Source organism: Bos indicus x Bos taurus, chromosome 27 (genome assembly GCF_003369695.1).
Source record: "Bos indicus x Bos taurus breed Angus x Brahman F1 hybrid chromosome 27, Bos_hybrid_MaternalHap_v2.0, whole genome shotgun sequence".
Lineage (NCBI taxonomy): Eukaryota > Metazoa > Chordata > Mammalia > Artiodactyla > Bovidae > Bos > Bos indicus x Bos taurus.
Window position 1 is genome coordinate 28,662,059 of NC_040102.1, and position 25,893 is coordinate 28,687,951.

At 43.6% G+C, this 25,893-nt stretch overlaps 1 protein-coding gene across 2 annotated transcripts in view; it reads right to left on the reverse strand.

The window, feature by feature from the left end:
* Positions 1-25,893, reverse strand: part of FUT10 (fucosyltransferase 10) — a 132,845-nt gene that overhangs the window by 99,106 nt on the left and 7,846 nt on the right. For both annotated transcript variants that reach the window (XM_027529709.1, XM_027529708.1), the window contains exon 3: positions 18,606-18,900. In XM_027529709.1, coding sequence (XP_027385510.1) covers positions 18,606-18,900 — 295 coding nt within the window. The remainder of the gene's footprint in view (positions 1-18,605; positions 18,901-25,893) is intronic.

Below are 25,893 nucleotides of genomic sequence, written 5' to 3' on the forward strand. Positions count from 1 at the left end.
CTTCGAGCACTAGCTACGAGGCTTACAATCATCTTGTCTAAAGACCTTTAGAGACATTGGGCAAGAAAACACAGCCTGGATGCAAAGAAGCTGTAGGAAAAGGTTCAGTGACCAGGTCGCAAACTGCACACACTCTGTAGTTCAGATGTTGCAGAGAAAATGGAGTGTATCTCTTGTGCAGCTAATCCAGGTTTGCGCCTAAATCCCCAGCCATTGGGCATAAAGGGAAAACAGTGGATTCGGTCCAAACGAATGAAGAAACTTAAAACAGTCCTCTGAAGTACCCCCCATTCTCTCCAGGTAAAAAGCCCTGTTGATTTCTCAGATTCTACCTCCCTCTTCTCCAGGACCATGTCTGCCAGGGGAAAAGATGCCCTGGAACCTGTGTGGTGTCCTCTGATTTCTCTGACCTTGAAGTGGACATTCTGCTGCTGGGGCAGCCAACCTCGGCATCTGGTGTAGCCTGTGATCTGGTCCTGAGGAGCCCCGCCCAGGCCGGGGATGCTCCGCTGATGACTCAGCCCATCCTCTCTGCTCTCCAGGGGCACATCTCTCTGAAGATAACCACATCTTTGATGGTACATTTAGGACATTTTTAAACCGAAGGCACCGATCGGAGAGGATGCTGGCCCTGCAGGTGGAAAGAAGACTGTCCCGGACAAACTGGGGCATCTGGTCACCCTGCACCGGCGTCTCCACTACACACTCTACAAGGCCTTGGCTAAGCATCCACCTGCAGCCTTTCCTGGCATGCACTTCGCAGCTCCCCGTTAGGAGACATCCACCACGAGAACACAGAGGCCCCCTGCCTTGCCCAGTGAACAACTCCACATTTTAGCTTGAGACCTGCTGGTCACTGTGGTTTCCTCAACTTATCAAGATATTTCTAAAGGTTCCTCTTCACAATCTGACCCCAGGGCACGATTTGAGGGTGGTAAGGACAAGTTAAAACCTGCCTCCATCTTCCTCCTCTCCTCTCTCTTTGTTCTTTTCCCACCAACTCCCTTCCTCCCACCAAGGAGCAGCAGGACTTGTGACCAAGCTGTCGCAGCTGGAAGGATGATCTTCTCAACAGGAGAAATGTGAGCTGAGTCCTCTAGTCTTAGTTCCTGCTATGTTAAAGCAGGAGCTAAAAACAATTTAGAAAACTGTCCTCAAGAGAACAGTCTGACTTCAGAAGGCTGTTTGCTCTCTTACAGGAAATATCCTGTTTTGAAAGTCAACACTGAACATGAATGTCGAGCTTTCTTTCTGTATCCCTTCTATTCTCCCCCAGAACAGATACATGATTTGGACCAGCAAGAGACACAGTGAACTACTCTAAAGAAAAGAAATCTTCTTTACCCCAAAACCTCTATTAGTTTAATCTGTTACAATCGTATTACGGTTGCTCTTTAGCTTTATGTTTGCTTATCTGAATGTAAACATGATAATGATCATAAAAGCGTATACACTTAGCAACAGACTGCCAAACTTGATGAAGCAAAAACTGATAGAACTGCAAGGAGAAATATACAAGTCCGTAGTTATCCCCTGGAGACTCCAACACCCCTCTATTGGAAATGGAGAGATCCAGCAGGCAGAAAATCAGTAAAGACGTAGTTGAACAAAGCAACACCATCAGTCAACTGAATATAACTGATGTCTATACGCTATTTCATGCAACAACCAGAGAATACACACTCTTCTCCAAGGTCACATGGGACATTCGTCAAGACAGACCAAATTCTGGCCACAAAACACATCTTAACCAATGTAAAAGAACAGAAATCATACCACGTCTGCTCTCAGACACAATGGAATTCAACTAGAAGTCAAGCACAGAAAGTAACAAAAATCCCCAAATATGTGGAGATTAAACATCACCCTTCTAAATAACACATCAAAGAAGAAACTTTAAAATGGAAAAAAAAAATTAAAACACATGTAAATGAAAACACAACTTACCAAAATCCGTGGGATACAGAGGAAGAAGTGCTTAGAGGTAATTTCATAGCGTTAAATGTATGTAATAGAAAAGAAGAAACATCTAAAATCAATAACATTAAGACTCCACCCTAAGAAAGTACAAAAAAGAAGAGCAAATTAAATCCAAAGTAAGTAAAAATCAGAGCAGAAATCAATGAACTTGAAAACAGAAAATCAATAGAAAAAAATCAATAAAATCAAAAGCCAGATCTTTGAAAAGATCAATAACACCAATAAACCCTAGTCAGGCTAAAAAAAGAGAGAGGGGATATAAATTAGCAATATCAGGAATGAGAAAGGGAACATCCCTGCAGAAACCATAGATCTCAAAAGGATAATAAAAGAATATTTTAAATATTACAGTAACTCTCAGGTTGTATTGATAATTTGTCATTATTATTGAGCAACTACCATGCCCCAGGCAACACGGTACGCAATTTACATGAATTATCTTAAAACTTCACAAAAACCTTAAAGAAATTGGACTTACTCTCATATTACAAACAAGAAAAGAAGCTTAAAGAGATTGTAACAGTTGTAACATCACAGATCTCACAAGTAGTGGAGATGAATTCTGCCCAGCTCATACTGACCATCAAATCCCAGGCTTTTCCATTCCACCACAGAGTTTCTCAAGCAATGTGGGGTACATAGTTTGGTTATAGTATAGCTCACCCTACCTCCTCCCTGCCAGAAAAAAAAAAAAAAGAAGCCACATCATCTCTGCAAAATAAGGAAATATATAAAACTGACCTGCCTTTGGTCATGAAGAGAGAAGTTCTTCCTGTCGGTCTGTGTTTTTCATAATAGTTTGGCTAGTGTAAGACAACTTTCAGCTTCTTTCTCCCAAAGAACAAAGTTGATACAAAGTAGAGCATGGTGGGGTATTACAAAGAGATTATTTCTATAGTTCATGCCAGAAATGAAGGAAGCAACTGAGGAAGAAGAGGAGACGAGGGCAAAAATGCTGGCCAGTAAATAAGTCAGAAGAGGAATGAGGGCAGAGGAAAAGAAGGTGAAACACTTGATCCCCGCTAAAATGAAAGAGATAATCTAGGGACTTCCCTGATGGTTCTGTGGTTAAGACGCCACGCTTCCACTGTAGGGGGCACAGGTTCCAACCCTGGTTGGGTAACTAAGATCCTGCATGCCACATGGGGTGAAAAAAGAAAGAAAGAAAGAAAGAATCTAGTTTATATCTAAGCCTAGCAACTCTTTTCCATGTGCTGAAACACACCACCCCTTCTATCACCAGCACCATTACCATCCATCATTTCATATACTGAAGCTGAAACGGAGAAAATCATCTACTTGTGTGGGCACCATGGTGTCCTGGTACCAGATGTCAATTAAGACAGAGCATTGGCTAAAGTGATCAAAGTTATAGGATGAGTAAAAGCCAAGCAGTCACTTGGTTGCCGTAAAAAAACAAAATGCTCGTTTCTTTATGCTTTCAACTCCTCTCCAGATATTGGCCACCCAACCAGGGAGTGTTTGGAAAACTGAATTTAGAGGCTGAAAGTAGGCGACTTCAGAAATTAAGAGTATTCACCTTCACTTTAAACTACAAGACAACTAGGAAGCCTGCAAGCCGCTTGATGCCACGTGTGAAAATAAAAACTAGAGTTTAGTGGACTTGAGAATAAAGAGAATATGGGCCACGCTAGTCCCAAGACTTAGTCACAAGAGTCTCTGAAATTAGGAGCTTTACAGGCATTGATCAATGAAGAATGTAAAGCGATCGTTTTAAAGGAACCTAGGAATACATGCACTGCAGCAGACGGCTAAGCCAAATGACCTTGAACACCTTTCCCCTCTTCCCCAGCCAGCCTTACTCAATAGCTTTACAGAAACGCCCAGAAGCCTCTCCTCTCTCCCCAAGAGGCTGTGCATTCTGGGTCTGTGCACTGCTGGCTGGAGACAATCGAGAAAAACTTCTATCTCAGCCCTCCAGGATGCATGCTTTTGCTCAGCATCAGCTAAATAATAAGAATCAGATTCTAAGCAGAAGCCCCTGGTTCTAACATTTTCAGGCAGCATCAGATGCTGTCTTGGTCCAGCAACTAAGTGCTTCCAAAAGACTAACTTGTGCCCATGTGACTAAAAGAATACCCTAACTGCATAATTCCCTTGAAAGAACCATCAAAATCCACATTTTCCATTACAAACGCTTTTCCAGTCTCAACATAAAACATTCTTGAAAACTCTGTCACTAGGCAGATGTCTTTAAAGAGGAGCTTATTTTCCCAAAGGCATGGAGTTATAATTGGATATTCTGTTACCAAAGACTAAGCATCAAATAAATCATAGGCATACAGAAGTGACAATGGGATATAAAAGCAAGGACATCTACAAATTCCCATGATGGAACTTAGAGACTTTATATTAAGTCATAAAATGGTAGTGGTGGAAGCCACCTAGGGGATCAGCTGTCCCCAATACCCATCCACCTGGTCTGGCCCCATCATGACGTCCTGGGAAGCTGGTAAAGAGCACAGGTTCCCAGATCTCATCTCCAGAGACACTGAATTGCTACGCTGTGGAAAACAAAATGCTGTATTTTCTTCTTAACTCTTCCAGATGATTCAAGACACTAAAGGGCGGGGCATTACTCATATAAGTAACACTACATGTTTTTCTCCTACATTTACTGATCAAATGCTGATGGCTTCATCAGTAAACGAATGAGCCTGATGAATCTGTATTCACATTTTTAGACATTAAAGTTTTTGGCTGTGAACTATATGACGACGGCAATGGCACCCCACGCCAGTACTCTTGCCTGGAAAATCCCATGGATGGAGGAGCCTGGTAGGCTGCAGTCCATGGGGTCGCTGAGAGTCAGACACAACTGAGTGACTTCCCTTTTGCTTTTCACTTTCACGCATTGGAGAAGGAAATGGCAACCCACTCCAGTGTTCTTGCCTGGAGAATCCCAGGGACGTGGGAGCCTGGTGGGCTTCCGTCTATGGGGTCGCACAGAGATGGACACGACTGTAGTCACTTAGCAGTAGCAGTTGCACAACTTAGATTTTAATCACTGCGCCTCGCATGTAACTGATATATATAGTTGCTAATGATTTGGCTTCCCTGGTGGCTCAGGCAATGCAGGAGACCTGGGTTCAATTCCTGGGTTGGAAAGATCCCCTGGAGGAGGGCACGGCAACCCACTCCAGTATTCTTACCTGGAGAATCCCATGGACAGAGGAGCCTGGCGGGCTCCCGTCCATAAGGACACAACTGAGCTACTAAGGACAGCGTGGTGATTTGAATGTCAAATTCAGACGTCAGTACTTTCCTGTACTCAGGAAAGTAAAGTATCCAGATGTCAATAACCTTAAGGATTAAATATTTACATGCTTATGGAAGCAAAATATTTAGTGATCAATAATTTACTTATTTTTTCTTCATTGCATCAGGAAGGAAATGAAGAGCATTTTTTATGCATCACAGTTGTGGTAAGTTGGTAACAAAAGATTGAACTGAGAGGCTGAGAAGTTAAATGAATGTGTACAGTGAATTTTGCTCCTTGGACACCTACATAAATGAAAATAGGTACCACTAAGACATCAGGATGTCAAGTCTATCTTGAAATCACATCTCAGATCTACCCATTTCTTTCTCCCCTGCCTCCCACCCTAATGCACTTCAGTTCAGTTCAGTTGTTGTTCAATCGTGTCCAACTCTTTGTGACCCCATGAATCGCAGCACACCAGGCCTCCCTGTCCATCACCAACTCCCGGAGTTCACTCAAACCCATGTCCATCAAGTCGGTGATGCCATCCAGCCTTCTCATCCTCTGTCGTCCCCTTCTCCTGCCCCCAATCCTTCCCAGCATTAGGGTCTTTTCCAATGAGTCAACTCGTCACATGAGGTGGCCAAAGTATTGGAGTTTCAGCTTCAACATCAGTCCTTCCAATGAACACCCAGGACTGATCTCCTTTAGGATGGACTGGTTGGATCTTCTTGTAGTCCAAGGGACTCTCAAGAGTCTTCTCCAACACCACAGTTCAAAAGCATCAATTCTTCGGCGCTCAGCTTTCTTCACTGTCCAACTCTCACATCCATACATGACTACTGGAAAAACCATTGCCTTGACTAGACAGACCTTTGTTGGCAAAGTAATGTCTCTGCTTTTAAATATGCTATCTAGGTTGGTCATAACTTTCCTTCCAAGGAGTAAGCATCTTTTAATTTCATGGCAGCAATCACCATCTAAGTGATTTTGGAGCCCCAAAATATAAAGTCTGACACTGTTTCCACTGTTTCCCCATCTATTCCCCATGAAGTCATGGGACCGGATGCCATGATCTTAGTTTTATGAATGTTGAGCTTTAAGCCAACTTTTTCACTCTCCTCCTTCACTTTCATCAAGAGGCTTTTTAGTTCCTCTTCACTTTCTGCCGTAAGGGTGGTGTCGTCTGCATATCTGAGGTTATTGATATTTCTCCCGGCAATCTTGATTCCAGCTTGTGCTTCTTCCAGCCCAGCGTTTCTCATGATGTACTCTGCATATAAGTTAAATAAGCAGGGTGACAATATACAGCCTTGACGTACTCCTTTTCCTATTTGGAACCAGTCTGTTGTTCCATGTCCAGTTCTAACTGTTGCTTCCTGACCTGCAGACAGGTTTTTCAAGAGACAGGTCAGATAATCTGGTATTCCCTTCTTTTTCAGTATTTTCCACAGTTTATTGTGAACCACACAGTCAAAGGCTTTAGCATATTCAATAAAGCAGAAATAGATGTTTTTCTGGAACTCTCTTGCTTTTTCTGTGATCCAGCGGATGTTGGCAATTTGACCTCTGGTTCCTCTGCCTTTCCTAAACCAGCTTGAACATCTGGAAGCTCACAGTTCATGTATTGCGGAAGCCTGGCTTGGAGAATTTTGACCCTAATACAGAGCTGCAGCATTTCCACTTATTTCACAGAAACTGTGTCCTGCTTCTACTTCCACATTCCAATCCCTTCTCCAAGGAGAATCCAAAGGGCTCTTTTCAAAGCACATCTCAGAACAGAGCAAAATAAAAATCAGAGCACAGCACCCCTGCTTAAAACCTTCTGCTATTTCCCCATTGCCCTTACAACAAACCCAGCCCTCTCACTCTATGTTGGGGAGCCCTTTCACCTGGCCCCCATCTCCCATTCCAATCTCATCTCGTACTATCCTCCTTCACACGCACACTGACTCCAGCACAGTGACCTTCCTTCTGACCTTCCATCATATCAAACTCCTTCCCCTCTGCAGTTCCCCTCCTCTCATCTTTCAAGATTCAACCTCAAACGTTACCTCTTCAGAGAGGCTTCCCTGATCACTCCATCTCAAGCCAACATGCTTATCCCTGCCTGGCAGCATCCTATTTACCAAACTCATAAGCTCCATGAGGCTTCACTCTTGGCTCAGTGGTAAAGAATCCTTCTGTCAATGCAGGAGACTCGTCTTCAATTCCTAGGTCGAGAAAGATCCCCTGGAGAAGGAAATGGCAACCCACTCCATATTCTTGCCTGAGAACCTCATGGACAGAGGCACCTGGTGGGCTACAGTCCATAGGCGTCACAAAGAATCAGACACGACTTAGCAACTAAACAACAGCTACCAACTAAGCCCCATGAGGGCAGACCCTGCTGCAGACAAGCTTATAGAACCAGGTTATGGAACCACTATAACCTCAGCACCTAGCACAGCGCCACACATAAAAAAATGGTTCTTCCATCCCAGCTGTACATCAGGAAGGAATATATCCTGAGATATTCTCAAATTCTCCCAAATTACATGTAGCGCACAATTTCCTGAAAAAATGGAGTTCCGTGGCCTATTCATACACATCCAAACCTTAAGTTAGTCCAGTGTTCTACTCCTTATCTAAATATCTAACAATTCCATGGACAGCCCATGGGGTTGCAAAGAGCCGGACATGACTGAAGCGACTTAGCACACACGACTTGATGACCTTTTATTTCATAAAATGCATCTCTTTGTCCTCATTTCCATTATCAGCCCTAGTGGATTACTTTCTTCCTTCAGAGAGGTTACTTTTTCACTAATAAAGAAAATGCTGACTATTTCAGGAGATTTCCAGCTTACTCAACAATATAACACAGAGCCAGCTACGAGATGGACAGACACTGGTGATTCTTTTTTCCTTCTTCTCTTTTCTCCTTTTTTTAAATTTTTATTTTATTTTGGACTATATTTGACTTACAATGTTGTGTTAGTTTCAGGTCTACAGCAAAGTGATTCAGTCATACATGTATTTATTCTTTTTCAGATTCTTTTCCCATATAGGTTATTACAGAGTATCAAGTAGAGTTCCCTGTGCTATCCAGTAGGTCCCTATTGATGATCTATTTTATATAGAGTAGTGGCACATGAATCTCCCCACAATGCACTTCTCCAAGGCCAGAAAACTCTAATCTGTGCCCTAGAACTTATTGAGATGGGGTGGATCAAACTGTGACTGTAAACTCTGCGAAAAGAAATTTTCTGCTGCACTTCCTCTCCAGCTGAAGCTGTTTTGGGTTTGTTTTGTCTTTTAATTTTTTAAAGCAAGAAAACTTATCCATTAAAGCTGCCTGGTTTTATTTTGGAGGCCCATGAGAGATGTGGCTGCCTGCTCTGAAGAACGAGCTGCCAGATTGGTCTCGCAGGATTTCTGGGTGTCAGAAAATCAGCCCAGAACTGGATGGGCACCAGCATATCCAGTGGCCCAAATTGCTGAAACTGCAGTAATGCAGTCTGTCCGCTGCCTCCGGCAGGACAAGGCCTGGCTCTTGGCACTTGTCACTTCCATGCTTCCTTTCAGATTTGTAAATCGAACCTGAGAAGTGCTTTCCGATTTTCAGTCACTTCTGTTCTTCTTTTCATCTTTATCCCATCACACACTCTCAAAGACCAGACAGGGTCAAAAAGGCTCAGTCAGAAACAAGGGGGAGAGAGCTCCCAGTCCTGACCAGAGAACTCTTACAAGTAAACATTATCACGCTCACGACAGCCTTTGTCCTTAGACCAGACTAACTCCAGCAAAACTCGGCTCATTTATTTAGCTGGAAAGACTGAAAATCAGATAATACGAAAAGGCAATTTCTTGATGGAAGGAAATGAGTACCTTAGCTGTAAAATATTAATGCCTTTGCATAATGAACACTCTTCCTGAAAAGTATCTTAATAAAGCAAAAAAAAGTCTAGGATTTGGATAATTTATTAATAGCTGTTCTTCCTATCTTTGTGCTTCACTATCTCCTAGGACAAAATGTCCTTGTTAACTCACTTTTTATTGATATCAAATTAATACCTGCATATGGCTTTCAGTGTGAGATAGTTTCAACGAGACAGTAACACAGGAGAGCAGGGTGCTACCCCCTCATTCCCTATTTCCACGTGCCAGAAGTCACCACCTCGATTTTTCCAGGTGTTTCTTCTGTATTTGCATTTCAAAAATACCTAAATAACACATTCACTGGGCTACTTCTTGATTTTTCAGTTTTAGATAATACCTGTTGTCTCGTTACTATGGAAGGTATAGATTTAATTCTCCCGTCCCATCACACACACACTTGTCTTCCCTCTTCATCCATTTCTGATTAAGTGTCTATCAAGTGCTTTCATTATTACAAGTATAAACACTGTATTGCTGTGCCAAATCTGTGCATTACTGCTGTTTTTTTTCTTCAAAATCTGTTTTGTTTTAATTTGGTCTGGTTTCAAAATCTCTGGGCCAACCCTCCCCACACCTTCCAACACCTCCCCACAACCTGCAAAATCCTTCTCAAGCCAATCTCCCTTGTGGACAAATTGATACATAGCTGACAGATCATGAATCTTCAACACTGGAGATTCTGAGTAAGTTTGCAGTGGGGCCCAGAGACAGGGGTTTGTTTGTTACTCTGTTCATCTACGATCTTAAGATGAGCTAGGTTTGGGAACCACTCACCCACAGCAAAACAACTAAGATCAAAAACTCTCAAGCTTTAGAAATTTAAGTGGCAGAGAATTTAATTTTGGTTCAGTTCTCCCCCATTCTCGTATCACTTGCAGCAACTTCCTAGAGATAGTAATGAATGTGAAAGAACTATTATGTGAATGATCAATAAAACTTTAACAACTCCTACCGAAAGGACTGAAGTTTTGGCCAAGGTTTTGGTTTCCTTGCTTTCCAACCATGGACAGTGACACCACAACACTGAGGATTTTATAGTAAGATTGATAACCCATCACCTCCCACTGATGTGACAACGGTTACAAGAGAGCTGTCGGCAGGGCCCGCAGAGTCAGAGGCCATGGTGAGGATCTGGAATTTCAACGAGATGGGAGGTCACTGCAGGTGTCTGAGCAGGGCTCTGAGAATGGGTTTACCTTCTGGAAAGATTATGCGATAATTATTTGCTCAAGCAAAAATGAAAAGTCAATTATTTTAATTGAGACATAGTTGATTTACAATATCATGTTAGTTTCAGGTATACAACAGAGTGATTCACAAGTTTCATACATTATAGTTCATTTATAGTTATTATGAAATATTGGCCTTATTCCCTGTGCTGGACAGTATATCCTTGTAGCTTATTTTTTTTATACATAGCAGTTTGGACATGGGGCTTGATTACTGCAAAGATACACCTATACATATCCATACATACATCGTACATCACATATGATCTATCACTCAGTTACGAGCTTCTTTTCCATGTTCGATGTTGCTGCTGTCCACACAGTCCAAAATAAGTCCATTTCTTCCTCCACCTCCTAAGTAAATATTAATCTGGCAAAGGCAGTTACCTATTACCTGCATTCAATAGGCAGGGCCCAGAAAAGTCAGGTGGCGCAGAGGCAAAAATGCAGGAGACCTGGGTTCAACCCCTGGGTGGGGAAGATCCCCTGGCGGAGGAAATGGCAACCCACTCCAGTATTCTTGCCTGGAGAATTCCCATGGACAGAGGAGCTTGGTAGGCTACAGTCCATGGGGTCGCCAAGAGTCCAACATGACTGAGCACGTGCACGTGTGTGCGTGTGCACACACACATACACACCACACAGGAAAATCAACCTCCAGAGAAAAACCACTAATAAGGATTGACTCATAATGGCTGATATCAGCAGAAATTACCCCCGAGAACGGTTCACAGATGCATTATTCATGAAGTCTCAGGGACACTCTGACTAGTGCAGACATCCCCACTGGCAGAATCACGGAGGGAATGAAGGACAGCTTGTTCTACAACTCATGGATTCCTCAGCGAGGTCAAGAATACAGAAAGGGGTGAGAGAAGAGCCTGTGAGGAGATGAATAAAGCACTTCCATGAAGAGGGCTGTTGCTCTGCTCTGAAAATCCTGCTCCAACAGAGCTACCTAGAGAAATCTGAAATATGTCCTTGAAATTTAGAGACACAGAAGACGAGTGCCTACCTGAGGAACTCAGGAGGGTGAGGATCAGGTCCGACTGCCCTCCCTGATACGTCTCACCCGGGTATGGTGATCTGCCTGCATGACAGAGGAAAGGGTCTGTGTTGTGGTCTGCCTACACCCCGGAAGCTCCTCCCACCGACACATGTGAGCACGTGGGGAGTCTTGGGTCCTCAAAGAGCCCTAGGGAGACACAGCTCAGCAGAAAGAAGCTGGACATGCTGCGGGATCCAGGAGCTAGGAAGCCATCCCACATGAGTACCCTAAGCAGAGATGCAACTTCCTGGAAAAGGACACTGAAAACGCCAGGATTCCAGCAGGAAAACTAGAAATGCCACAAAAAGGCCCCAGAATAGAAAAAGTATACTTGACTCATCTGCCACACCCCGTCAAGGCCATCCTCTCTAACCACCTGTTGAGTTCACAGGACATAAAGCCACACGGCCAAGTAAGAAATATCCTGTCTGCTTAATTCTCCTCGCTGTCTTCTTGGCATCTCTGCAAGGCTCCACAAAGCAGGTGGTGCAGGACGGAGGAGGTGAGGAGAGGTCAGAGGGGGGAAAGACCTGCCCTGCAGAAGGAGAAGCATCGCAGGGTTGTGGCAGCGTGAGAGAGGTCTCTTGAACAGCGAGAAGATCAAACCAGTCCATCCTAAAGGAAATCAGTCCTGAATATTCATTGAAAGAACTGATGCTGAAGCTGAAACTCCAATACTTTGGTCACCTGATGCGAAGAACTAACTCACTGGAAAAGACTCTGATACTGGGAAAGATTGAAGGCAGGAAGAGAAGGGGAAAACAGAGAATGAGAAGGTTGGGTGGCATCACTGACTCGATGGACATGAGTTTGAGCAAGCTCTGGGAGTTGGTGATGGACAGGGAAGCCTGGCGAGTTACAGTCCATGGGGTCGCAAAGAGTTGGACACCACTGAGCAACTAAACTGAACTGAACTAAGAGAGGTCCGAGCTGGGGACGCAAAAATATGTAACCCTAGGCATGGCCATGGGGCTCAACGCTCCATTTACTAAGTTTGAAACTGTGTTTGCAACTGAAAGTGACCACACAATTATCCATTCCCTGAGAGTGAGTACAGAAGTCAGAGTTCTGCCATAGTTTCCAGTTAGGGGATGGTGAAAACCCCCTGAATGAGGTCTTATAGGATCAGCAAGAAACATAAAGAAAGAATGTGTGCTCCCAAACATAAACTTAAAATGGCTTCAAGACTTACATGTAAGACACGGCACCATAAAACTCCTAGAAGAGAGCACAGACAAAACATTCCTTGACATAAATCCTAGGAACGTTTTCTTAGGTCAGTCTCCCAAGGCAATAGAAATAAAATCTTTCCAAAAAAAAAAAAAAAAAATTCTGGTTCACAAAATCTTCGAGGTCACAAAACCCTTCGAGTTTCCATTTCCATTAATTAGGTCAGCCTTTGATACCTGAATCATTTTCCTGCCTTTTCTTCTTCAATCCTGCTGAACCAGAGTCCCATCTGCAGTTTTCGGTGACCTACTTAATTAGAATTCAGGAGCCTCAGACAGAAAAAGCGTGCTGTATTCACTCCGGTTTGCTCAACAGACCCTATTAAAGAACTGAATCTCTAATTCAACCTGTTAAAACCATATACTGTAAGCAATCCCCGAGTCCAAACATTCAAGTTTTAGTATAGTCACGAATGCACATTCACATACGGTTTGGGGGAGGGAGCCCTGGATCGGGTCAGGGCACCTTGGTTCTCCGCCCAACTCCTGGCTGCTAACCTCTGTGTGTTCTTGACACATCCCTACCCTTCCCGAGCCTCAGTCTACCCGCCTGTACAAAAAGGAGGTTATACTCCTGGGTCCTTTCGGGCTCTAAGTCTCTGTGACTATTTCCTGAGTGTCAAATGTGCCCGAGGCATTGTGCCCGAACAGAGGGAAGGGGAGACACAAAGATGTGGCAGTGCTGCCCTGTCATCATAAAAAAAGAAAGAAAGAAAGAACTTCACACTCTAACATGCAAGAAATGATATAGGACAGAAGCAAATATCATCGTTACCTTATTTATCTTCTTTATTCCCCATTACTGGTGCTGTGCCTGACATGTTGTAGAGGCTCAATGAAACAACATTAAAAAAAGATACAAAATGCCTATGGACATTTAGAGAAGAGAAGCTACATCTAATAGAGGGGAATTATAAATACAGGTGCTATATGTGAATTGGGTTTTTAAAATAATTTTTATTATTTGGGGGGTGCATTGCATAGCATCCAGGAATTTTGTTCCCCAATCAGGGATTGAACCCATACTCCCTATAGTGGGAGCACAGAGTCAAGCACTGGGCCACCAGGGAAGTCTCCTTGAGCTGGTTTCTAAAAGGCCATTCAATTTCACTGGCTCCATAACACTGTCCTCTAATTTGATGCAAAATCTTAAGCCAAAGTTCAAGAGTCTCCCATGCTCTGGTTTCAGTATATCCTTCAATCTTAATCTCTCTCTTACATGAAACTAGGCTATAGCCATCCGATCTCCTTGCTGTAACCTCAGATATTACCCATAATTTTCTAACTCTATGCTCCCATTCATGCTGATTTTCATACTGAAATGTCCTCCATTCCCAATAAAATCCAATTCCATTCTCCTTCAAGTCCCACTTCAAATTCCCCCTATTTTATGAAGATCTTATGCAGCCTTTCCTGATCCTCCCCATCATATGTGCTCTCTCCCATCTCTGAAATCCCACGAGACTTGTTGACATTTCTCTTATGGTATATACAAAGGTGGTTCGGTGGTAAAGAATCCGCCTGCAGGAATAAGCATTCAGTCCCTGGGTGGGGAAGATCCCCTGGAGGAGGAAATGGTAACCCACTCCAGTACTCTTGTCTGGAGAATTCCATGAACAGAGGAGCCTGGTGGGCTACAGTCCATGGGGTCTCAAAGAGTCAGACACAACTGAGCATGCATGCAGGCCAGGCTTCCCGGCAACCAGATATGTGAGTACTCACCTCAACGGAAGGAAATACACAAACAGCAAGGCAACCATTACTGAATTTCTTAACATGAATGTCTCAGATAGAATGCCACCTACTCAGTAATTTGGTAAAATACTATGTTTTGTGATGATGTTTATGATTTCAACAGAGTAACTCCCCCGTAATTTGTAAACTTTCAGATATTTTCCCTAATAATTCAAGATCATCGATTATTGACCTTTTAGAAGTTTTGTCTGATTTACCCTACATTTCAAGCCTGAATGTATCCCCCTGTGGTGGTTTTCCTTTCTTCATCTGCACTTTATCCTGTATTCCAGAATATTCTTTTTATGTAATCTGTCAGCAGAGTCAAGAATACAAAAGTCTTAATTCCAGGTAGGCAGACCTCTTCTGATTCCCACACACATATACACTTAACACTGTTTTATATTCATATTTTACTTTATTTTAAATAATAAGCTTATTTTTGTTAATTTTTCATCTTCTCAAGTGACACTTTAAAGGTTAGTGTAAAAAATAATAATAATAATAATCAGTGGAAAAATCATTACTGGATTTCCAAACTGGTGAAAAAGTGAAGGTTCTATATTTTTCCAGAGAAAGAAGGGAACAAAAAAGCACACCACAAAGGATGGGAAATCAAAATAGCTTTGGATTCCTCATAACACTAGAAGTCAGAAGACAGGGGGACAGTGTCCCAAAAATTCAGAAAGAAAAGAATTTCTAGACTAGAATTCTGTCCTGAGCGAAAGCATCAGGAGAAGTAAAAGTAAAATAAGCACATGTTCACACATACAAAGTCCCTGAAAAACTTCCCTTCCACGAACCCTTCTCAGAACCCACTGAAATAAAGACAGAGACTGGGACTTCTGGGGGTCCAGCGGTTGACTCTGCGCTTTTCACTGCAGGGGAAGTCGGTCGATCCCTGCTCTGGGAATTAAGATCCCACATACCGCACGCTGCGTGCATGCGTGCTAAGTCACTTCAGTCGTGTCTGACTCTCTGTGACCCCATAGACTGCAGCCCGCCAGGCTCCTCTGTCCGTGGGATTCTCCAGGCAAGACTACTGGAGTGGGTTGCCGTGTCCTCCTCCAGGGGATCTTCCCGACCCAGGAATCAAACCCGCATCTCTTATGTCTTCTGAGATGGCAAGCTTCTTTACCACTAGTGCCATCTGGGGAGCCCACCGCACGTTACGGCGTCACCAAATAAATAAATAAAGACACAAACCAAGAAAGAGGAAGATAAGACATAACAGAAACAGAAAATCCCACACAAGAGTGAAATAGAGGAAATCCCCGCAGTGATGGGCAGCCAGGTCGGTACCTGGGCACCAGACAGAAAGGATGACGGCTCAAGTGGACAGGTCAGGAATCTCTGGGAGACACTTTTTTAAGAATCTCTGGGGACTTCGCTGCTGGTGCAGTGGTTGGGACTTTGCCTTCCAGTGCGGTGGGTGCGGGTTTCATCCCTGGTCAGGAAGCTAAGATCCCACATGCCTCCAGGCCAAAACAAAACAAAACAAAACATAAAACAGAAGCAATATTGTAATAAAGACTTTACTAATGGTCCACATCAAGAAAAAAAAAGAATATCTGGTGCTTCTCCAGGGAAAACAATTTGTGCAGCAAAAGAATTCTTAGTATCTTAAATCATGGCTCACTGTGACTACATGAAAATGTAGAAACTAGATGTTTGTCTAAAACGATGATATAACTTTTGAGGAAGAATGTGGGGCTAGGAAATGAGTGGGAGGAGCAGGGTGAAGAAGGACAGTTAAATACTCATCCTCCATAGTAAGAATCAACATATAATGCCCCAAAACTGAGAAACCACGAAGTCACAACCTTAGTGCGTTACTAGGAAATACTGGAGCTATATGTGCATGTATAACATGTTAAAAGTTTTAAATGTTTAAAAGATAGTGACTGTGATGTGATCGCTCTGGATATTGGTTTGGAAATATCCAGTAAACGCAAATTCACACCAAATAATTCCACTGCTGGGTATGAGTCCTCATGGAATCTCACCCATGTACGTGGATGGTTTATTGTAGTATTTTTTGTCATAAGCAAGGTTTTGCTTTACTTTTTTATTCATTTTTATTGGCATATAGTTGCTTTACAATGCTGCATTAATTTCCACTGTAAAGCAAAGTGAGTCAGCTATACGTATACATATATCTCCTTTTTGGGGGTTTCCTTCCCATTTGGGTCACCACAGAGCTTTGAGAAGAGTTCTCTGTGCTATACAATACGTTCTCATTAGTTACCTTAGTTATGTGAAAGTGAAAGTGTGCAAAAGTGAAAGTCACTCAGTTGTGTCTGACTCTGCCACCCCATGAACTGTAGCCCACCAGGCTCCTCTGTCCATGGGGATTCTCCAGGCAAGAATACTAGAGTGGGTTGCCGTGCCCTCCTCCAGGGGATCTTCCCAACCCAGGGATCGAACCCAGGTCTTCTGCATTGCAGGCAGACTGTTTACTATCTGAGCCACGACGGAAGACCTATCTCTTTAATACAGAGTATTGATAGTATATATATGTCAATCCCAGTCTCCCAGTTTATCCCACCCTCTTTTCCCCCTTGGTATCCATAAATTTGTTCTCTACTTCTGTGTCTCTATTTCCATAAGCAAGTTTTCTTTCAAAACAACTTAAATGTCTAACAACAGGAAAATGGTTAAATGAAGTGTGATAAATACAATGGAATCCTATGCAACAGTAAAATGGGTGAACTAGAGCTATAAGGACACGTTAATAAGTCTTCAAAAATCATGGAGGAGAAAAAGTAAGTTATAGAAAGTTAACTTACCATGCTATGTAGGTAATTTTTAAAACACACAAAATAATACTTCATGTTGTTTAAGCACACACACACACACATATGAATTTCAGAATTATGATCCCCTCTGGGGTAAGAGGGAAGGGAATGTGATGGGGTCAGGGAAGGGAAGCTTTCAATTTTACTTGTAATATTTTATTTCTTGAGCTATGTAGTAGGTTTTCTATATACATTACCTATATATTTTTGTGTCTAACTGCAATACGTCTAGGGGCTTCTGTTAAAATTGGGGAAATTAAACTCATACTTTTAATGCTGCTTTATCTCAGAACACCATTAGAGGATTATTTGTTGTTTAGTCACTAAGCTGTGTCCGACTCTTTGGTGACCACACAGACTGTAACCCACCAGGCTCCTCTGTCCATGGGATTTCCCAGGCAAGAATACTGGAGTGAGTTGCCCTTTCCTCCTCCAGGGAATCTTCCCAACCCAGGGATCAAACCAGCATCTCCTGCATCTCCTTCATTGGCAGGCGGGTTCTTTACCGCTGAGCCACCATGGAAGCCCCCCTTGCTCTGGAGCCCTGACCAACTGTAGGGCCCACACACCACCTGATTCCTCCTGAGGCCACTTTCCGCTTTATTTAAGTTGTTGTCAGGCAGAACACTGAAGATGACTCAGCCCTACACCCTAGTCTCAGTCCTGCCACTCCAAAGCCAGCACCACCACACACACACACACACACACACACACATTCACACACACACACACACACACACACATTCACACCACTCTAAAGCAGCTGTCCTTGCACTGACTTCCTAATGTAAGTGACTAATCTTGCCTATCTTCCATCAAGCTTGCTAATCTGTATTTCCCCACACCCACCATCACTCAGCGTCCAAGAGTTCCATATTTCTAACAGCTGCTGGCATCTCGCCAGCTCCACCTGGCTGGGTCTGGCAGCCCTTCAATCCCAGCATGACATATAATCAGCCTGGGGGAGGGATGAATACCAACTTGCTCTCGAAAGCTGATGTGGAACACTTTTTATTTCTGACTAGTAAAATAAAAAATACTGTGCTGAGCGTGTGTCCAATGACACATCTGCTACAGTAATCAAAATCTCCTGGCCATTATCACAGATGATATTCTGAATTGGTATCAGCGGTGTAACCAATACCCAGTTCCTAAATACCAAATCCAGTGAGCATGGTACCCAACTGTGAAAAGGTGAGAAGAAACAGTTCTTCGCCCCCATAATAAATGCCAGGTGGCCCGGCCCACCACCCCTCTGCTGGTGCAGCTCGCATATTTATCATATTGGCTCAGTGCTCAGGCCTTCTCCGGGGCAAGTGTAGGGGTTCAGGCAGGCAATGAGCTTTCACGGGGAGCCCCCATGTCCTCCTTGGGAGAAAAGTAGTAACTCAGCTTCGAAGGGGGATGTCAGCAAACACGGAGAAAGGCAGAAGCCCTACCTACCATAGAAGAGGAAGGCTTTGGTCCTGTGATGATGGAGGTAGGTCCGGTTGATGGTGAAGAAGCAAGCATCCGCCCCACACTGGCCGAGCCTTCCGGTTTCCCCAGTCAGTGGGGACCACCAGAGCATGATGGGGAAGCTGTCAGCTGCCAATGTCTTCTTCCTGTTCAGGGTCAGTCCTTCTCTATTAAAGAACGGATGGAGGTGGAGAGGCTCTGCTTCCATTTGTGCATGTCCATCTTTTAAATGAGAACTTTTAAACTTCTTGCCTTCAAATTTTCCCAGCTCAACCACGACCTAAAAAAGATGACGACCTATTACTAATGTCAGACTGTTTATAATTTCCTTCTGCATATTTCCTATGCATCCTGAGGATTTAGCTTCTTGCGTCCATGCATGCTAAGTCACTTCACTCATGTCTGACTCTGTGGGACCCCATGGACTATAGCCTAAGAGGCTCCTCTGTCCATGGGATTCTCCAGGCTATACCAGAGTGAGTTGCCCTTTCCTCCTTCAGGGGATCTTCCCAACCCAGGGATCAAACCTGCCTTAGTGTTTTATTAGCTTCCTATTGCTACTCTAACAGATTATTACAAGTTGAGCAACTTAGAATGATACAGCTTTACTATCACAATAGTAAACTGGTTCTGGAGGCTAGAAGTCTGAAATGGTCTTGCTGGGCTAAAAGGTGTTGGCGACTTCGCTGACAAGGACAGGAGACTCCAAGTGCTAGGACTGCATGCTGTACTTAATGGACTGGACTCTTGCCATGGCCCTGGAGGCAGATGCTCAGGGCAATGCAGGGTCGCAGGCACTCCACTCCCATTTGGAGGGACTTCTTATCCTTGTCTCTGTGCCCTAGCAGCTTCCTTCCCTGCCCCCTAAAGTCTTCCATTCAGTGTGTGGAGTCCACTCAAAAAATACAGAAAGAATATTAAGGTGTTGGAAGGGCTACGATCCTTTCAGTAAACTTGGACAGGGAATTCATTTCTTGGTTTTCTTTCAGAGGCAGCCACAGTTCTTGGCTCGTGGCCCCCTTCCTCCACCTTCAGAATCAGAAATGCTGCCTCTTGGGACTTCCCTGGCAGTACAGTGGTTGGGACTCTGTGCTTCCACTGCAGGGAGTATGGGTTTGTTCTCTGGTAGGGGAAGAAGGACCCCACATGCCTCACAGCATGGCCAAAATAAATAATACATTTTTTTTTTAGTTAAAAGAAAAAAAAAAAGAAATGCTGCATCTCTCTGACCCTTCTTCTGTCATATCACTCTCTGACCACGGCCAGGAAAGAGCCTCCTCTGTTAAGGACTCCTGTGGTTCCTCCAGGCCTGCACACATAATTCAGGGTTATCTCCTCACCTCCAGATGTATCGCTATAATCTTATACACAAGATCCCTTTTGACAAGTGGGCTTCCCTAATAGCTCAGTTGGTAAAGAATTCACCTGAAGTGCAGGAGACCCCAGTTCAATTCCTGGATCAGGAAGATCCCCTGGAGAAGGGACAGGCTACCCACTCCAGTATTCCTGGGCTTCCCTTGTGGCTCAGCTGGTAAAGAATCTGCCTGCAGTGTGGGAAACCTGGGTTCAATCTCTGGGTTGGGAAGATCCCCTGGAAAAGGGAAAGGCTACCCACTCCAGTATTCTAGCCTAGAGAATTTCATGGACTGTATAGTCCATGGGGTCGCAAAAAGTCAGACACGACTGAATGACTTTCACTTTCTTTCTTTTAGACAAGTAAAATAACACATCACAGTTTCTGGGGATTAGGGTAGAGACATAGCCTCCAAAATATCTACCAACAAGGACGTGTCTCTCTACTAAACACTTAACAGATACATCTCTCCTCCATTTTGTAGGCATATATAGAATCCAGAAGTGGTTGTGTCTCTTAATGAAACCTGCAAGAGTCAGGGCTATTATCTGGCTAATGCTGGAGATTACATTATGGGGAAAGTGAATTATAAAAATCCTATTGATTTCCTTTTAGTACAATTAAAGGTATCATAGGTCTTCCCTTGTGGCTCAGCTGGTAAAGAATCTGCCTGCAATGCAGGAGACCCTGGTTCAATTCCTGGGTTGGGAAGATCCCCTGGAGAAGGGAAGGGCTACCCACTCCAGAATTCTGGCCTGGAGAATTCCATGCACTTTATAGTCCATGGGGTCCCAAAGAGTTGGACGTAACTGAACGACTTTCATTTTCACTTTTCAAAGGTATCATAACGTGGGTCTTATGTTTGTAATAATATTCACCATGGCATGGAGATGGCCTAAGTACTGGGCTCCTTCTCACTTAAAACTCTGTCCATGGAATTTTCCAGGCAAGAATACTGGAGTGGGTCATCATTTCCTGCTCCAGAGAATCTTCCTGACCCACGGATGGAACCCAGGTCACTTATATCTCCTGCATTGGCAGACAGATTCTTTACCACTAGTGCCACCTTGGAAGTCCAATAATATCCACCATGGCATGGAGATGGCATAGTATTGGGCTCCTTCTCACTTAAAACCATGTTTTTTATGTATTTCAAGACAGTCTGGGGACTTCCCTGGTGGTCCAGTGGCTAAGACTCCATGCTCCCAAGGCAAGGGCCCCAGGTTCCATCCCTGGTCGGGAACAAGATCCCACAGGCCACAACTAAAGATCCCGCTTGCCAAAACAAAGATCGAAGATCTCACGTGCCACAACTATTAACAAGACCTGGTACAGCTTCCCTGGTGGCTCAGGGGTGAAGAATCCACCTGCCAATGCAGGAGACATAGGAGATGCAGGTTCCGTCCTGGGTCAGGAAGATCCCCTGGAGAAGGAGATAGCAATCCACTCCAGGATTCTCGCCTGGGAAATCCCATGGACAGAGGAGCCTGGGGGGCTACAGTCCATGGGTTGCGAAGAGTCAGACACTGCTGAGGACATACATTCACATTCAAAGCCAAATAAGTAAATTTAAAAAAGAGACAGAGAGTCTGGGTTCTGGAGAGCAAGGCCACCAATCAAAGTAATCTGGAGGGCCGGGTGGGCAGAGGAAAATCAGAAGCAAAACTGCTGCCATTTCATCAAACTTTAAGGTTTGATACTCAGATGGCAAACAAATGTAATACAAACGAATATAATGCATTACAAAAAAAAGGAATATATTTCTAACAATTACAAAATATGTTAGAGCAGTATAAAAGTAGAGGATGGTCTGCATCATACATAACAAAACATTAATAGTCAGACTGTGCAAAGAATAAAGCAGTTAAAAGAAGATATATTTTCATGTATTAACTGCTCCACCAGTCAACAGAGGAGACTATCTGTTGGCCCTCAGGCCCCACTCTCAGCAGCCAAGGGAGGAGTCTTCTTTACGCATTTGCTACCTTTGGTGTCAGAAAAGGGCCCCTGACCACTGATGTGACGGAGGGTCTGTAACTCCCAGGGGAGGGTCTATAATGTTCACTGGATTCTCTGAGGGATCCAAGGCCAAAAAACTATTAAGAGCCGCTTGGCAAAAAGCCACACAGTATTCCAAAAGGAGGAAAGAATTCTATTAGCCTTGAAAAAAGCATGAATCATTTGTGACACTAAAGTCATCGTTGGAACAGTAAAACTGTCACTGAAAACTAAAAACCCTTGCCAACAGTATCCCTGGCACTTTTATGAATCTGCCTGCAGTGCGGGAGCCCTGGGTTTGATCCCTGGGGTGGGACGATCCCCTGGAGGAAGGCATGACAACCCACTCCAGTGTTCCTGCCTGGAGAATCCCATGGGCAGAGGAGCCTGGAGGGCTACAGTCCATGGGGTCACAAAGAGTCGGACACGACTGAGTGACTAAGCACAGCACGGCAATAAGACGGCTACTCCCCAGAGCTTGATGGAATGGTGTTGACTTTAGCCACACATGCTCTATATTTTCACCCAACCTTTCCCTGCGAATGTACAACCAGCGACTTTAAAGAATCATGTTGAGAAAGCCATGGGTATAACTTTGAAGACAAATTTTACTCCACATTTCTCATCAGCATCTACTGTGCGAGACATAAGGTCATATCCAAATAACAGGGATTGCTTTAAGGAGAGACTGTCCTACCAAAACAGCTTTTTAAAAAATGTCTAGCCTCAGACATCAGTACCAGGTGGTAAGAAATACGGGGCACAGAGGAACATATTAAACAAAACCATGAGGAGAAAATCAGCCAAATCCAAAATCTGGGAAATTCAAAATGACAAATGACCTAGTTTCTTCCACAAACCCATGACATGGAATAAAATGTGGGGCAGAAGAAACTTTTATAGAAAAAAATCCACAAAACTTGAGATAAATTCAAAATGTGGATTTGTTTACTCCAGATTCAAATCAACCCGTTAAAAGTTTTTTTGAGATAACTGGGGAAACTTTAATATGGCCTGAGACATAGATGGTCCTGAGTAATATTAATTTTGCTGAGTATGTATGACAACAGTCATATGGTTATACTAAATTTAAAGTTCCCATCTGTGAGAGCGGTGGTTCCCCAGCCTTTCTGGCACCTGGGAACGATTTCGTGGAAGACAATTTTTCCACGTACTTGGGGAAGGAAACTGGGGGGAGGATGGTTTCGAGATGATTCAAGCACATAACACTTGTCGTGCACTTTATATCTATTATTATTTCATCAGCTCCACCCCAGATCATCAGGCATTAGATCTTGGACACTGGGGGCCCCTGTGTAAGAGAATCACATTAAAGAAAGTCCAAGTGAAATAATATGTCTTAGATTTGCTGTAAAATGATTTCATCAGTTATATGTGCAACTGAAAGGTAGATAAAATTCAAAAAAAAAAGTAAAGATACCATACACCCAAAGAATCTACAGATACTATATACAAAATATAGTTAAATGTGAATCAAAAACAGTGTCTCAGATGAATGACTTCCTCCACAGAATCACAATGCTTTAGTTTAACTGTAAGTCAATGAAAGTTTAGCTTGTTTCAAGTTTAGATTATTAATCATGTTATAAGATTTGTCCTGGGTTAGACTGTGCCCCCTCCCCCGCCCCCCTGGCCAAATTCATGTTAAAGCCCTAACCCCTCCCACCTCAGAATGTGACTGAACTAGGAGACAGGGTCTTTAAAGAGGCAATTAAGTTAAAAAGAGGTCATCAGAGTGGGCCCTAATCCAATATGACTGGTGTCTGTAGAAAAAGAGGAGACGGGGATGCAGAGAAGTATAGGAAGAGGACAGTGTGAAGACCCAGGGAGAAGACAGCCATCCACAAGGCCAAGAAGGAGCCTCAGAGAGACGACCCTGCTTGCTGACACCTTGACCTTGGACTTCTAGCCTCCACAACTGTGAGAAAATAGATTCCTATTGTGTAAGCCACCCAACCCAGTCTTTGGTACTTTATATATGGCAGCCCTAGCAAACTAATACAGGATTCATGACATGATTTTTTTTTTTTTAATTTAGCCTTCCTTTTCCCTACCTACATGGCAAATTATTTCACCTTGCCTAGTCTAAAAGCCAGTAAAAACAGGAATGGTCCTAAATGTGGAGCTCTCTACCAAGGTCACAGGTGTACGGCCTTGTACCAAGGGCACAGATGTGGACCCCTACACCAAGGTCATCTCTGGAACTGATTAAGCACCATAGCAACCATTGCCAGGAACCCCCTGACCTTATATTAGGTAAAAATACCTACCCTCTAGCATCCTAACCAATCATCTCATGTTACCCTTCCAGCAGGAATTTTCTCTGTCTTGAGGCTACAAAAATTGGTTGTGCTGTGCTATGCTTAGTCGCTCAGTCATGTCCGACTCTTTGCAACCCCACGGACTGTAGCCTGCCGGGCCCCTCTGCCCATGGAGATTCTCTAGGGAAGAATACCAAAGTGGGTTGCCATGCCCTCCTCCAGGGGATCTCCCCACCCCAGGGATCGAACCCAGGTCTCCCGTATTGCGGAGACCACAAAAGGGGTCGGCTCTCCCTTGAACCTGCCCACTGTTCTAATAGCGTCCCCCACTCTAATAAACTCTGTTCTCCTCTCATTCTGCCTCGTGTCTGGAAATTCTTTTCCAACCTGTGAACAGACTACGACACTAAATATACAGGCATTATATTTGTTCATTTTATAGTGTTCAAATAAAAATAGTATTACAGCAACGCTGAACAATGAAGCACTCAATGTATCCATGAGGACTGGGTAACACCCCAAATCAGACCACCGAGGGCAAACTGCAATCAAGATCCAGGCAAAGGTTCAGCTCCAGTAGACACACTACTACCTCTTCTATTCTGGAAACTTAGAGAGGACATGCCTACCAAAAGCATGGTAATTTATTCTGACATCAAAAGCAAAATTCTTCACTTGTACACAGGCATTCCTCAAGCCTGGAAAAGAGGTCAAATGTCTAGTAAGATCAAAGCTTTCTCATAATTTCCCACAGAATGAAGCAGAAAACTGCAGCCTTTCCAGCTCAAGCAGGTCCTAGATCCTTACCTCCAAGAGAGACAGAGAGACAGGGGTCTGCTCTGATCAGAATCTCAACCTGGCAGCGGAAGGTGGTGGAAACAGTGCAGACTACTTGCCAAAGTGTTGGTGTAAGCATTTGTTCATTCAGTCCTAAGCAAGGAGAAGGGCAATCCTCCAGAATAAAACGCCCAGAGGACGCTTTGTCTCCATCAGGCCTGTATGTGAACTACTCATATCCACAAGTAATCTTTAAAAGTCCTTTTGGATTTTGAAACGGACAGGAGGGACACAAGTGGGGGCTAAAAAATCTGAACTCATATTTATATGTTACCTTCACTGTGAAATTTTTATTTTTCTTTGAAATCAGCAAATGAAGTTCAGAAGAACCAACCATATGAGATAAATGGGAGGACTGAAGAAATGCTTCAGTTTATTCACCCTACTACCAACAAATTTATTAACGCTGACATTTGTGTTCTGCAGAACAAACTAGGGTGTCCTTGGAATAGTCACTGCTTCTTTAAGAATGGCATCTTTCAGAAGGGGTCAAGACTTGGGAGGAAGTCATTCAAGCTAAACCTTCATCTGGATCTTAACTGCATTTCACCATCAGTAGCACAATTTGGGCTGTTAGGCAGTCCCCATGGATACATTGAGGGCTTCTTTGTTCAGAGCTGTCTTCAGCCAACAAGACCGACAGGGCCCTACTAGAACCAGGACTCTGGACTTCCCTGGTGGTCCAGTAGCTAAGATTTTACTTTCCTATGCAGAGGTTGTGGGTTCGATCCCTGGTTCGAACCAGGAAACAATATTGCAACAAATTCAATAAAGACTTTAAAAATGGTCCACATCCAAAAAA